At 33.8% G+C, this 16,082-nt stretch overlaps 1 protein-coding gene across 5 annotated transcripts in view; it reads left to right on the forward strand.

The window, feature by feature from the left end:
• LOC137919298 (rab11 family-interacting protein 4A-like) overlaps window positions 1-16,054 on the forward strand; it is a 113,468-nt gene extending 97,414 nt beyond the window's left edge. For 4 of the 5 annotated variants that reach the window (XM_068762332.1, XM_068762334.1, XM_068762333.1 and 1 more), the window contains 6 exons: window positions 3,813-3,947; window positions 8,028-8,180; window positions 10,403-10,682; window positions 11,559-11,698; window positions 12,654-12,698; window positions 14,374-16,054. In XM_068762332.1, the coding sequence (XP_068618433.1) occupies window positions 3,813-3,947; window positions 8,028-8,180; window positions 10,403-10,682; window positions 11,559-11,698; window positions 12,654-12,698; window positions 14,374-14,511 (891 nt within the window). In that variant the 3' untranslated portion in view covers window positions 14,512-16,054. The remainder of the gene's footprint in view (window positions 1-3,812; window positions 3,948-8,027; window positions 8,181-10,402; window positions 10,683-11,558; window positions 11,699-12,653; window positions 12,699-14,373) is intronic. The other variant, XM_068762335.1, reaches the window with a different exon arrangement.
• Window positions 16,055-16,082: the final 28 nt, after the last annotated feature.

The following is a 16,082-nucleotide window of genomic DNA, read 5'->3' on the forward strand; positions in this document are numbered from 1 at the left end:
TTGACGTTTTCTTAATATATACTACAAAAGTTATATTAATTTTTCTAAAAAGTATTAAATCCTCATCACCTGGACATAGGCTTTCCCTATATACTTATTAAAAAAATAGGAAAAAGTCTGCAATAAAAGAATTATTTAAATAATAAATAGTGGACTATTAATTTGATAATTAAACATTATAATTTAGATTTTTTCAATAAAGGTAATAGACGAGCACATTTCCGCACCTTTAACGTATTATTGTAGATTGCATACTAAGATTCTTATAATGTGCAATCAATGAATATGTCCGACCCCTTGAAAAGTACAATGAACAAAATAATACTACTCAAGCATTATTGTGTATTGATGAGGGTACTATACATAGTAAAATTACCATAACATATTTGCCGGAGAGAAAGAGCGGTATATCAACTTACAAAGCGCTCTTTGAACATTTATTTAAGTAAGTGAAAGGGACAAAAGAACATTTGTAATGAATGGCTTGGAAGATGTTTTTCACTTAACTACAGTTTTTTATTACAGTTTTTTTTTAAATTGTATATGACATTAAAAAAATACTTATTTAAGTATTTTTTTAATGTCATATACAATTTAAAAGTTCTTTATTATCTAGTTCAGGTCAGTTTTAGTGCATAATTGAAAATTTCAATAAACTATATGGCTTTAATGCTATAAATTTATGGTATTTCTAAATCTAAAACACCAAATACAATAATTCTTTATTCAACATAGAATGGATACATCTCTAATTGACGTCAAAATTAGTCTACCAGCTTTTACGATGATCAGTATCTCTCATCTAAGACCAAGCGTAATGTATCAGTAGCTCATAATATGTGTTAAACCATCGTTACATTCGATACTTATAATTTTTGGATAAACATTGAAATTTTACCTAGGTTTTATTATTTTTTATAACCTATCCTTTATCTGTGCCCATGTTAGTCCTGTGGGGTTGAATACTTTGTAGTTCTTTAGGATGGTTTAATTAGACTATTATTTCCTGGTAATATTTTATCTATATTATAAAACTCGCGTTTCAAACATAAATGGTAAACAATATTTATCAAATCTATTGGTGGAGATGGATACAGACACAGGTTTCTTTTTTCAGTTAAGCCATGAAATCACTGCAATTGAATTTTTTACGTGACTGGACTTTTCCATTAATGTGAACGTATTATTACGTCGTTAATACTAACCAATGAGATAGTATTAATATTCTGGTATTAACTCTGTCAGGCGTATGCAGCGTGGCCCAATAGAACGTACCGCATGTCTCAAAAAGACATAAGACAATATAAAAGCCAAGTATTGTATAATAAAATCCTTGTACAACACCTAAAATATAGCCGGGCTATGCCGATATATGTAATTATTTCTTAATAAAAGTAGCCATCTATGATTATACTCTCTGTGGTTACATAGAAAAAACAATATCTGACAATTGGCTTTAAAATGGTCTATAAGTTATTTTGGTTATAGTAACAGTAAAATAATAAGTTAGTTTAATTTAGCAAAAAAGCATGAAGTTTTTGTTCGAATCTCTGTCTTTTACGAGAAGAAGACTAGACTGTTTACGTTTTTTGTTTAGCTCAGAAACGAGTTACAACCAACAGCTGTGGCCAACCGGTCCGTGCAGAATGCTATCTCGAACGTGCACTTTCATTTGCATTTTATAGGACCATAGCCAATCGAATCGATGGCGTGTGTGCGATCAATTTAACGTTACACACTGATAAGGGCTTTAACAAAACGGATAAGAGAATACAATAAAGTAATTATTTATCGCATTTATTATCGCTACGCGAAATTGCTAATTATTTAACATGACGATTTTTAACGCATTACCGCGTTTTTTTTTATTAATTTATTCTGCCCTTGTACTGATTCAATGTCAATTAATATCTACGATCGGTATTTGTTTGTTGTTTAAACACAAAGGTTTGCCTACGCATTGAACAAGGTTGAATTCTTAGTCTTAAATTAAAAGAAAAAAGAAAATTTATCTAACTTCTGCACATGTTTGTACATTAATTATCTGTTTTATTTTTTTCTCTGTATTCTTTCAACATTACCGTAATTTCAACAGAAAGATGTCCGCTACTAGACATAGGTTTGTCCTACAGATCGCCAACAGGACTAGTTGGAAGCTGCCTGTGTCAAGTGTCCTCCGATGACCTTAACAAACTCATCTCACCTTACTACTGGACGTCCTGTCCTGCGCTTGCCACTTTGTGGTCTCCACTCTAGAATTTTCAGAGTGAGAGAAAGTCCAGTCATATGTTCTGTATGCCATGTGGCCTACCCTCTTTCACTTTATCTTGCTTGTCCGCTGGTTTATGTCGGTGATATCATTACTCTACTGGTCTATTCATTTTTAGGCAGATTAGATAATTAAAAACGATCTTACTATTTATAAAGCGGCGTGGAAGCCATAACAAATATTATTTCATAACTAACAAATATTGTCATTACAACTTTGTAAAACCACTTGCGTTACGGCCTTGGCTTATAACTACTGCTCGTTAGTCTGTTCACAGTTGTTTACTACAGCCAACTTTGTCTTATATTATGACCGCGTTATAGCATTAAGTTTTTGCAAAAGTAAACATGTTAAAGTGGTGTTTTAATCTTGGACAAATGATGTTTGCAGCTTCTGGTTTGAGGCAGCATTAACCGAAACCACTTTATAGTAACGAAACTCAAACGCTCAGCAACTTTGTCCCGTGTTACAATAGATAATTATTATAGACTTGATTTGGAAGCCGCCACGTTTTTAGACAAGAAGTGACTAGGTGCAAGATACCTCGACTTGGACACCTAAGTCACTTTTAGCATTCCGATTCGGTGCTAGAGATGGCCAAACCTTGACTCGTTCAATTTTTAATATCCTATTATAAATACCTCTAAATCTACTATTATATATTACTAAGTTACCATAGGACTTGTAACATCTATAACAGACTTAAAATGTACGCTGTAACGTTAAATATTAGAATTTTAGCAACTCGCAATTTGTGGTGTTAAAGATGTTTTAAAAATATTATTATTATCATTTCAGCCATAAGACGTTCACTACTGGACATAGAGCTCCCATATAAATTTCCAACAAGACCGGTTTGAAGCGTCATGCTTCCAAAAACCTAAGGAAAGTAAATATAGTACCATAATATATCTCTAAACGGGTTGATGTTGTAAATGTGTAGGAATATATTGAAAGCTGAAATTGTTTGCTACTTAGTGTTGAGGTATCTTTGTTGTAGAAATATATTAAGAACCTTATAACATATTTAGCAGCTTACTGCAAGTGTTTATGTGCTTAATAACAACAAAAATTATATTACAATCTGACTTATTAGAAATCTATAGGGGAGATCTATCCAACAGCTAACATCTTACGGCTGAAATGATAATGATGGTATAAATGTAAAATAAGAAAAAAAATAGAATAAAACATCTAACTTTAAGTATGTGTAAATTTTACAAACATTGTGTCTTTGGACCTGGCTTACACTCCTGTAGTCCTGTACTTTTTAGATTGGGCGCAGAAGGCGCTAAACTTTAAACCTCTTTTAAGGTAGAGAAGCTCGATGGCTCCCTAAGTATTCTCGGCTGTATTCACTAATTTCTATTAGACGTAATGAACGGTAATGTTACTAAGAGTTTAACAGCGTTCGGATTCAAAAGAAATATTCGATGTGATATACAATGCTATGACGTAGAGTTCAGATTTCGCAAGCTTAAAGAAAAATTCGATAAATCGCGATACGTAAAAAAATTGTATAAGAATTACGTTTTATTCACAGGTGCAGCTTCTGCAACAGCAAGTGACGTCTTTAGCAGACACTCAAAGCACCGCCGACGACCGGTACGCGAGGGCCAAAGCTGACAACGCAGTGCTGCAGGCAAGGGTCCACATGCTCGACGAACAGATAAGAGAGGTCTGTACTCAATCCTTTGATTGTAAATTAAAAAACCTCATCATCATTTCAGCGGATCTCTCCCATTGCAAGGCATAAACCTTGGCTATGTCGTCTTAAGTTGTCAATGTCATCCTTACCAAATACTTTAGCTATTAACTATCATAGGATATGAATAAAAACATCAGCTGCCAGACGTCTGCTGCTGATGCCTATAGAATTTTCAATAGGATCTATCGTAGGCCTGCATCAAGCGATTTTCGATAATTTTACTTGGTCATCTGTTCACCATGTCGTTGGACGAACTACAATGCACTGGCTGGTTCTTGGTCTCTTCTCTAGAACATTAATGCCCCAGCGGCCAGCTGTTCTATACGCCATCATGAGAACATAATCTTTTATTAGATTAAAAACTTATTGAATAAGTAAATAAAGTGTTAAAACTATTATCAACAAAATTATTTGACACAAAAACAAGACATGTCTATAAAAATATGAGATGATTAAGATTATACAATGACCAATAATATTCAATGAACTCTTTGCCACTTTATACAACGAGTGTAGACGAAGCGAAGCACGATTGGCTAGTTCAATAGGGCAATAATGCGCACAATATCAGTGACCATAATTTCTTATGACGTCATAGCTACGGAAAGAATTCTAGATCGCGAATTCGACTGAACCCGATATTCTCTGGATTGTTTTTTTTCTCTCATCACACATTGTGATTATGAAAAAAGACACTACATGCTTTAAACATTATTAAAAAGGAACTTAGTCAAATTTGCATACTTTTTTTTACAGATTCACATACATAAAAAAGCAAACGGATGCAAAATTAATTTTAAATTCACCTTATAATATATAACCATTATTACTTTAATTTTTACTATGACTAAAATGTTAATTTTATGTAATAATATGCCTTTTGTACAATATTTTCAAAATTTAGTAACGTTTCTTAAAAAAAATCATTTTCTCATTATTTTAATGTAATTTTTTATCTTTGTAATGAATTCATGACGATATCTCTGGTACTATGAAGCTTAGAAACTTTAAATTTGGGAAGAATATTCCTTTCGTCGTGTAAAGTCCCAGAACATATAAATATATATATGTATATAGACATATATATATTTAGACACACAGACTAAAGTTAATTTTAATTACATCACAGCAGTAAATTATATTTAAATGATTATAAATTAACTTTTAAACGTAATTAAATTTCAAATCATTATAAACATTTAAAAATATAAACAGGCATGTAATAATGTGAACGGTCAGTAATTTGGTCATATCTTTTGATCAAATTAAATCAAAATTCTCATGAGAAATAATCTGATCTTGTTGACAATGTGGATGCAAGCCGTGTGACCGATTGCGGTGTCGATTGAACGAGTGAATGACCACTGACAACTACCGGTCCCAACTAGACGATCAAAGAATGACAACAGTACGAGAACATTATCTGCTCTCTATAATTACACCAGCATCTAGTCCATTTATATTCTTTGTATCTTTACAATATCTAATCTCATCCAATATCCCTCAATGTTTTTAGACGAATCAAGGTGTTTGACTCAAACTCAGGTACTCAAACGTGGTCTCTAACTTTGATCGTTATTAGCAAGCTCACAGTTGCTCATGGAGATGGAGAGGGCTATGCTCGAAATTTCTCTTCGGAATCAAGTCAGGATCGAGAAAATCCGTAGACGAACGAATGGAACCGACATACCCCGCAAATTAGCAAGTTAAAGTCACAACAGGCCGGTCTCGCAGCGCGCAGAGATGTTGTCTATTGAACCTTGAAGATCTAGATTGGAGACCATGGCTCGGCAAGCGCAGCGTCGGAAGTTCAGTCATAAGGTGAACAAACGCTGAATGCAGGCCTAGTAAATATATATACAAGGGATGTCTATATCTATGGAGGTTATGATGATGACAGTAATAACAAATAATATGGCAATTTTATTCTAACAACAATTTTAGATAGGTGGTACGAATTAATATTACTTATATAATCGAGGCACATAAAATTCAAAGATTTTGATTCGATTTCGTTATGGTATTTTACTATAATTAGGTTTGGAAAGTGTGTAAAAAGAGTATAGATTATTACGCGTTTTCGTCTACCAAATGGGGACAAGATTAGTAACGAATTAATGTTGTTACTTTGGTAGCAATCTGTAAACTTCCATACACCTTTCCATGTATTTACAAGTATCAAAGTTCTCTAACTATTAGTGTAAAAAGTGAAGAAAAAGTGTAGGTCGAGAATTCGATTGCCGAGATACAATCCTAAATAATTCACCCTTTATGTATTAATTATATGGGATTGTCACTGCTTAAAAACAAATTTCCAGAGGATGGATAGCAGCGTCCTCTGCGTACAATAATACTACACTATGATCGTCAATCCTCTTACAAAGCTTGGCGATTATGGTATATCCTCTCATAGATATCTTCGGAAGAGTCTTATGCCTTGCAGTGGGCGTCTATAGGTTTAAACGGCGGGAAAAATCTATAGTTTAATCACACAAATGTAACGGAAAAGTTAAAAATTATGTTTACACTTTTGTAATTATATATATGCGTTATAAGTTTATGACTTATTTATACTGTACTATATTTATTACCGTCTAGCACAGTATAAGCAAAAAGACCGTCCGAAGAGATTAGATGCTAGTTGCTTCCAACCTATTAAAAATTTATGGGAGAGGTCTGTGCACCTCTCACGTCCTACGTCTGAAGTAATGATTTAGATCATTTTCTTTACTTATCATGAATAATGTTTATAAACTTCAAGTTAAGCGCCTTTCCTTCAAAAAATCTACAAATTAATACGAAAAAGGGTTCAGATAATCATATATACATTAATGAGTTACACTAACAAAACTAATAATGATGTAGATAATTGCTTATATTTTATTACACATACGAAAATAATTTTTAACCTTTTACCTTTGAATTCACTTTATGTATTCGAACACACGTATACGTATATAATTATTAGCACGAGCGGAAATTGCCTTGCCACTCGTTCCCCATTTCTGTATAATACGTTTAAAACAATGAATTCGTTAACTAAAGTCAAGGGACGAAATGAATAAACTATACCAACGGTTTTTTCTCCGCGTGGTAATTTTAATAATGGTAAAAGGCGGAGTTGTACAAAACGAAAATATTCACAAGTTTATTCATAGGTAAATAATTTTATTAATAAATATTGTATTCATAAAAAGAGATATTTCAAAAGGACAAAAAATGAGGTTAAATCGAAGAAATTGTACTGTCGTTTTAAAAATGCATATCGTGTTTAATTTTTTTTCCGTACTTATCAGCAATCAGTTTCAGACTATAAGCAGATTTGTTCCTTTTCCTTTATCACGTTTTAGACGCTCCTCAACGGGAGATACTTCATCGTTCACCGCCTATCACCAAGTTTTTGTATGTCATGGCATTTCAGTCGTTTAGTATAGTTAGTGTGTTACATTATTCAACAGGCATATCTATATTTAAAGTAACTGTATAAGAGCCCCGACACTTCTAATTGGGCTGGTCACCCGAGATGCGACAAGCGTTAGTCATTTGTGAAAGTGATTATAAAAAAAGTCTACTGTTTGTAGCGGACTCTTCCCTTTTTATAAATCTCTTATTAGTTAAAAAAATTCTAATTACGATATAATTTGGGAACGCATAGTCCTTAGCACTATATTCAGGTTGAAGAAAATTATGCCAAAAAATAAATAAAAAATGTATTGTTTTTTGTTAGCTTTTCATAGATAAAGGAATTCAGAACACTCGTAGCATTTATATGAACGACGTCAAAACACTGATGAACTTATTTTGGTGAAGAGTTTGTTGCGATTCCTATTTTCAATTTAATACGCTCTTCGGATATTTTGTTTGCTCTTGATCCACACAAGTGATTACTATGTGTGGATCAAGAGCAAGAAGAGCTTGTGAAAATTATGACTGATTTTTATACGGATAGCCCAAGATCGGTCATCCTGGCGATTCTAGTCTATGCCTTGCAGGTGTCAAAAACAGCCGAGCCTGTGTCACTTTTAATATTAAATTGTAATATGTCTACAGATCGAGAGCCGCTGTGAAGAGCGCATAGCTGAAGAGCAGAGACGATGTCGCGAAGCCATCGCGCGCGTGGAGAGAGACAGGGACGCTCAATTGGCCGCGCTTAGCGACCGCCTAGCAGCTGCCGAGATCGAAGCCTCCAATCTCAAGCAAGAGGTATGTTCAGTCCTTGATTTAAAAAAAAGTAACAGTCTTTTTAGTAAAAATAGACTCAAAGATTGGCAACATATATTTTTTAAATAACTCGAATTTTAATAAGAGTGACAGCGTTAGTGTAAACAAATAAAATAAACTGGCGTCTTATAGCCTGAAAGTGTTAAAACTACATGTATTGGTTTCTTTATATTAATACGATATATATCACAAATGTTTGTAATACTGTAAACAGTACGAAAAAGTAAGATTTTTTATCTGTGCCCTTTCGTATTTAATCGTTTACTGTCTTTAAATAGCACCCACTTTCTATTAAAGAATTTCTTAATAAGTTGCGTAAGTGATCAATTTGAATCGATTTAATGCAAGACGGGCAAAAAGACTTGCAGTAAGTAATTAACGTCGTCTTGTATCGCAAATCGAAAGTACGAACTGGAATGCTTCTACAAACACATAGCTAACTATTTGGGCTACTCTACAATATTTTCGTTGCTTTCTTACATTTTCAATAGTGTTAATTAATCCTGTATTTGATTAAAAAATATGGTACAGAAGGTATGGCGTTTATTTTTATTTTTGCTTAAAACACTGAAAACTAAATTGACATTGGTAGTCAAGCGGTAGAGGACTGAAACTTGCGATCGTAGGTCGCAGTTTCGATTCCCGGGACATAATCTTATATAATTGAAACTCTGTGCAATAATTATATATCATTGCCGTTATTCACAAACGAGTTTCCAAAGAATAGCCAGCAGCGTCCTCTGCGTACTACAATATCACACTGCGATCGCCAACCCGGCCTAACAAGCTAGGCGATTATGATATATCCCCTAATAGATATCTTTAAGGGTGGCCTATGACTTGCAGTGGGCATCTATGGGCTAAAATGACGACGACGCATTATGCTCACAGTGTGGTCACTTATCAGTCCCAGCCACGCCCAGCCATTTTTTTTGTTACTACATTTAACTTAAATAAATAACGTGTATAAAATATGTAGTCCGTATAATTATCAGTTAGCGTAACTCCAAAAGAATACATTGTTTGAAAAGTATTATATATATATATATATATATATATATATATCTTTGATATTTTTACATATTCATAATGGCATTACATGTATAGCATCATTATTATTAAAATATACAATTTTATCATCGTCCAGTAAAATTTACGTAAATGAAGTTACCACTTTTGATATTCCATAGTAAAGTTCGATTGCATTTGTACATTACTTACTAAATTTAGATGTTAACAAGTTACGTGTAGCATTACATTTTCCCCGCTAGACCCACCGCCTGGTGGAACTCGAGAAACAACTGCGGCTTTCCAGCGATGTTGGAAATACGTTATCGGTTGCTATATTACACCGACATAATAACACTTTCATTTCGTTTCAACTTAACCTTCACAATATAACGTATAAGTGCAACTATTTATGGAAAATATCAATCGAATATGTTGGAACATGGCATGGCCACTTCCATATTTCCGGAAACTATAAGTAGACAAAGTTACTATAATGTAAAACGCGCTACTTAAGTTACTCAATTCTTATTATTTTTTGTTCAAATCACTTATTTAGTATTTCATGAACTTAGAAACATACCGAAGGAAAATACATATTCATATTCATACACGGTGCAAATACTTGCAATTGTTGGCCTTTACTAACCACTGGTCATAATGTAATCGTACATTGACGACGTTAAATAAGTATTTGCTTTGTGTAAAATGTTGGTTATATGTTTCTGATGCATATAGCATATTTTTTTAAATTTCTACCACAACCAAATTAAGCTTAGTGTAACAGCATTTCAATAGCTCAATAATAATATAGCGTAAGTAATAATAGTGATAACAGCTATCCGCGAAAATTCTTCACGACTTCGAATCGATCTAGGAAATCCGTAGACGAATGAAGTAAACGACATATCGCAACGAACTGACAAGTTGAAGTGGCACTGGGCAGGCCACATAACGCTGAGAACAGATGACCTAACCGGTCTGGAGTGGTGATCACGAACCGGCAAATTGTAAGACCACCACTCCTAAGGTGAACAGACTAGCTTTTTAGGAACAAACAGCTTTCAACTAATCTTATTAGAAATCTATGGGAAAGGCCTATGTCCATTAATGGAGATCCTTCTGATGAAATAATGTATTTTTAAAATTTCGTCTGCACTTTGATTATGGTTACATTGTATATGATTACGTTCTAGGTGGGGCGACTCCGCGGCGTGGCGGAGACATTGCGTGCGAACGGGGAGACGGCCACGCGGGCTCAGCGGGAAGCGCAGGAGGCGGTGGGCGAGCTGACTGCTGCGCTGAACGCTTCACGCGAGGCTGAGCGACGCGAGCGAGCCGCGGGAGCAGCGCTGCGCGCCCAGCTCGCGGCCGCCGAGCGAGAGCTGAGCGCTCGCGATACCTCGCCGCCGCCGCCCGACCCGCGCCTCGACGAACTGCGCGAGGAGCTACAACTACTGCGCACACAAAACCGATGTATGCTTTCATTTGTTTTACAAAATCTAACAAACACCATATTTATCTTATAGCATTGCTGCTAGAATTTCTACCAGCGCTAACGCTTTCCAAAGCGTTAATAATGTTATCTTTAGATGAATCGATAGTTGCAACTGATTGTTCTCGAATGATTTCCACGATCCGGTAGACGCAGTGTACTAGGTGGACGGACGATATAGTGAAGGAAGTAGCTGGATGTGAACAACACAAGATTAGTCAACGAGATATTGTTTTTGGCGGAGTCCTATGCCTTAGTGGGCGTCTAACGGCTGACATGATGATGATGAACCGATCGAGCCGAGTCTTGGACCTTTCGAGTACCCTTGAGTCAGAATACTAAACGTCAATCAAGTCACAACAACTCAATTGGAATTCAAACTTTCTTTCCGGGGAAACGCCTGAGCTTAATTCCTGCAAAAGAGTTTGGACTGAAGGCCCTCTAACCTCTTTCACCACAAACTTAGAGAAACTACAACCTTTACTGTACTGAGTAAACTGCCCATACACAATATATAAAACGAAGAATCAAAACATTTTTTCTCAGAAATCTCAATATTTTTTGTCAAATAATTTCACCCGTTTAGATGTAAATGACAGTCTTATATGGTTCTCCGCAATATCTTTCTACTTTCAATGCGTTTTTTATATGTGTAAATATTATGAGATATGCGATCCTTCATTTTGTACTTAACTTTCTGAGTAATCTGGGTTTCATTTGTTAAAATAATTCGCTACTATCTAATGATATACAAACGTTAAAAGCAGGACGCGACTTCCCTACCGGTCCTATTGGATATCAAGAGGGAACCACCATAACTGATGAGATTATGAAACTAACAAATGCTTTTCACGCAGCTCTCTCTGAGGCCCAAGAAGAACTACAAGCACAGATTCTGACGCGCGGCGTGGAGGAGGGCCGCAGTTTATTACACGTGAGCGGCCCTCTGCTGGAAAACTCTCTCGCACATGAACTATCGCAGATGTCCGACCACGAGGTAACGATCTTAACAAATGTTACTTACAAACTGTTATTGATACTTTTGTCTTACATCAAAACTATCATAGTTTCTGAGATTTGTATTAAACCAAATAAGATAAACTGTTTTCTATCAAGAACTTTGCTTTATAAAGTATTTGTGGGATTTACATTCTTTTTACTCTTTATTATATTAGACAGAGTAAATTGTAGCAAGTATGAAAAGTATTATACGAATACAAATTTCGATCATTTGATCAACATTTTCAATCACATTTTGGCAAAACGACGAATCTGGTTTGCATATCGGGTTGCATCAAGGGTTCTGAATAGACTGTAATCGATTCGATTTATAAACATTATCTTTAACATAACCTCTCAAAATTCATCCAGAATTGTACAGTTTGGTCGGCCTCTTGACATGTTAATTTCATGAATTTCTGCGGTAAGGAAGTCACAAAATACACGTCAGTGACATGTTTAATAAACATTAATTTCTTAACCAAAAACACATTTCATCAAGTAAAGTTTTATCTCAGAAACTTTGAACAATACGAAAAACATCTTTATTTTTCAAAGCTTGCTTCTTCATTTTTAAGTTGCCGTAAATTTTAATTTCATCCTCAAATCATGTATAACATCGTATTAAAGATTTTCAATAAAAATAACATATAGTTCGTAAGCGTTAAAAATGCAGAAGTCTAATCTTTGGACACCACCTGTAAGTTCAAAACCATGCCATTATTTTGTATCATTCCGCGTTCAAATAAGGAACGTCAAGTATATTTACGGGAGGTGGCTTAGCTCGACAAATACGATTCACTGCAATTTTAACGCGAAAGAACTATAGTCATCGCTCATAAATAATGTCTTGAAATAACAGTGAATTTCATGACGCTTATAGCCTGACTCAAGCCGCCGTGAACAACTCATTTGCGATATAATTAAGTATGTTTATATATGCGTTTTTGCAGCTCGATGGTAGCGCACAAACTGATCTCAGCATAGAGTTGGAAAAGGTACGCATACAACAATTAACCGTGCATGTCTCGTATTAAGTACAGACTGGCCCCTATGCTTGCTAGACCTACCTATGTATTCGCAAACGCCACTGTACCTTTTTCATACTTTATGACCCCCGCTTTTAATTCACATTGCTTCAATAAACTATTGGATTATTATTTGCACTCTTTGGTTTTATTTTTATACTAACTATTGTACGTGATCCATTATATATTTATATTTAGTTAGTAAATAAAAACGTCATCCCTAGTTAATTGACACATTCTTGACAGTTTATGATCGTAACAATATGTAAAATTTTGAGGTTATTTTTTGTACGAAAACTGCCAATATTCAAATTTTATAACCTATATGTTTTTCTTTTTTGATACTCAATTTTACTAACGTTTTGGCAGTTTTGTAATATTGCTTTAGGTATTTTTTATATAGTAGGTTTTATATAGTAGAGTACAACATAAAAAAATATTTACAATTTTTTACATAACAATGTACCAAAAAGATTCCTTTGATATCTATTAAATTTATCTGCATGTTCTATACCATTTAATATTAAGTAACTTAAAATTACAAGAAAATAAATAGTACTTGAACAAGCTCATACATACATATTGTATGAATATAGAATACATTTTGCTAGAATATTAAAAGTATTAATAATGAGTATTATAAACACAATGGTAATTTAGCAAACTTGAATAATTCATATAGACTCATAAACAGGGATTCGGAATGCATGTTTAAAATTGAAGAATTGGATTATTATGTAAAGCACTTTTATTCATATGAAATTCCGACCTGCGAATGAGACGTAATTATAACTGTAAGTGAGAAGACAATCTACACCTGCTTGTGAGCAGGTACTCAGAAAATAAAATACCGTTTCATTTACCTATTAGTAGTTCGTTAAAGCCACCTCTAGAAGGTCTTAATAACAGAATAACTTAAGTCAAATATGCATCTGACTTTCTGTTCTCTGCTCATAACTCAACAGATTTTTTTATGAACAACTATATAAAGTGTTCTTCAATAAGAGTACCTTATGTATATATAGAGCAAGAGGTCGTTATATATTTGAAAGCTTTGAAGGGTGAATATAAAGCAGTCAGTTAATGTACGTGTCCAAAAATGTATGTCTTCTAAAATAATAAAAAACGTATGGTAATAAAAAGTGTTAAGTTAAAATTCAACTCGGATTACCATTTATTAAAATTCACTATCGTTTACCATCCTACCTTGAAGATTTTGTATGGCCAAAATTAATTGTCTTGTCGCATTCCAATAGAAAAAATAAATTAATGTAACCTATTTAAGAGTGATCACTTTATACAGGATGATTAGAAATAAATGTAAAAGCTTTATTCTGTCAAATGAGTTACACATTCACGCCTTTAAAGCTCAAACCACCATGTAAATTTCACTCAGATTATATTATTTTATAAAATACTAGTTATATACTATAAAAAATAAAAACTAATGGTGTTGGATATACTAAGCGTATAGCAAATAAATAAAAATTTGGATTCCATTTCTTCTCACACGGCTCTTTTCGGGTTTGTATTAACATGGTGATGAACGGAAACAATTATAAATATGAATTGAATGACTTATTGTTTTATATATTACTTATTTGGAGATAATAAATGTAAAAGTAATATTTTTTTCTTGTCACAGCTTCAAAAAGCGTTGAAAGAACAACAAGACGTGAACGTTCAGCTGAGGACGTACATCGACGGCATCCTGCTCGCCATAGTGGAAAACTATCCTCAACTGCTCGAAGTCAAATATCCTAAGCCTGAGGAGAAATCATAACAAATATCCCTTTTTATCCTGCATGAAAATCCTTTCCTTTTCGAAGATATATTCCAATTATTTTTTTATATTCGATAGACCTAACATTACTGTGATAAAGGAAATTATTTGTGTCGCGGCACCTTTTCGAATTTTCTTATTTTAGAATTGAATTCAACTAATTCCAATACAATGTGTTAAGATTTTAAATTTCTATTAACATATGTTATCAAATGTCTTGAATTTTAAACATTTTATATAAATAATAATGAAATATAATTGTAAATAGAAGTTATATTATGCTCTAAACACAGCAAGTAATATATATTTCATATAAAATACATAATTACGATTCATTGAGTGCCTGCCCGTGCAGAATAGCATAGCAAATAGTTAAGTAACAATAGTATCAATTGTAAATATTATTTATAAGTTTTGAGTATATATTGAATGTACTGAATTTATTGTTCCTTAATATTTCAGATGTGTAATATTAAGAAATATTAGGCTGTTTAAAGAGCTTGTATTACATTTGTCAGATGTAATTGTATACAATAAATTAAAGTAACTAAATTGCTTACATAGAAAAATATTCGGTTATCAACAGAGACAAATAAATTTCTACCTAAATTACCCTTTGATATAAATGGTATTTAATTTTAGATATCACTAGCTGCCTCCTCTTGTCTGCACTGCCTTGTTTGGGTGTATTTTCATAAAATCCTTTCATTATTGTTTTATGCCATAAAGCATTTAGACCGACTCCTCTCAGTTCCCTTTGCGGGTGGAATTTCATTAAATCTGTTCTTAGCTGACCTTTGCTCGGCGAATGGAATATCATCACCAAGTTTATAGGTCTGATGGTAATATCTATAAATTTACTGTAATACAAAATAAAGACAAGAATTTTGTGTTTGATATAATTATATAATGATTCTTCATCTTGTCACACAAATAGAAGCTCACTGCAAGACAGGCCATCCCCCAAAAATTACCACGATGATCGATCTTGCGCTGCCTACATCCAGCGACTCCCTGCCTACGAGTTTACTGGCTCGTGGTCGCAACAGAGCCTTTCGGCCCCTACTGCCTTCGGTTGCACTAGTGATGTACCCAGCCCGTGGCCACTTTAGACGAGCAATTCTAAAATTATCCTTAATCAATGTATACAATTATTCTGACAACAAATAACGATATACAAGATCTGAACAAATGAATAGGCCAAGCCGTCCATAATTTCTTATAGAACTACTTAAAATCAATTTTCAATGAAAGACTGGGTGCGTATTGTATGAGTGATCATTTTATAGATTGCTGTCAATTGATAGCAAATTGTAAATTAATTTATACTAAGCCATTATATCCCATATCCGATGTTTCGGATAGGAAACTAGATGTATTTGTAGTACCTAACCAATTAGTGCTAACGTAATAAAGATTGTGTACTATATTTTTTATGCGAAGATATTTATAAATATTAGCATGTAACCTGCATTTGCGTGCGTTGTGTTATCACATATGTAAAAAGCAATATAATCCGTAACAGTCGTGAAATGTAAATGAAATGAATGAATTCTAATACTTTTATTCAG

The sequence above is a fragment of the Battus philenor genome, unplaced genomic scaffold (assembly GCF_028537555.1).
Source record: "Battus philenor isolate CCGP_79_NKW_IND1 unplaced genomic scaffold, ilBatPhil1.0.hap1 SCAF_16, whole genome shotgun sequence".
NCBI classification, from domain to species: Eukaryota; Metazoa; Arthropoda; class Insecta; order Lepidoptera; family Papilionidae; genus Battus; species Battus philenor.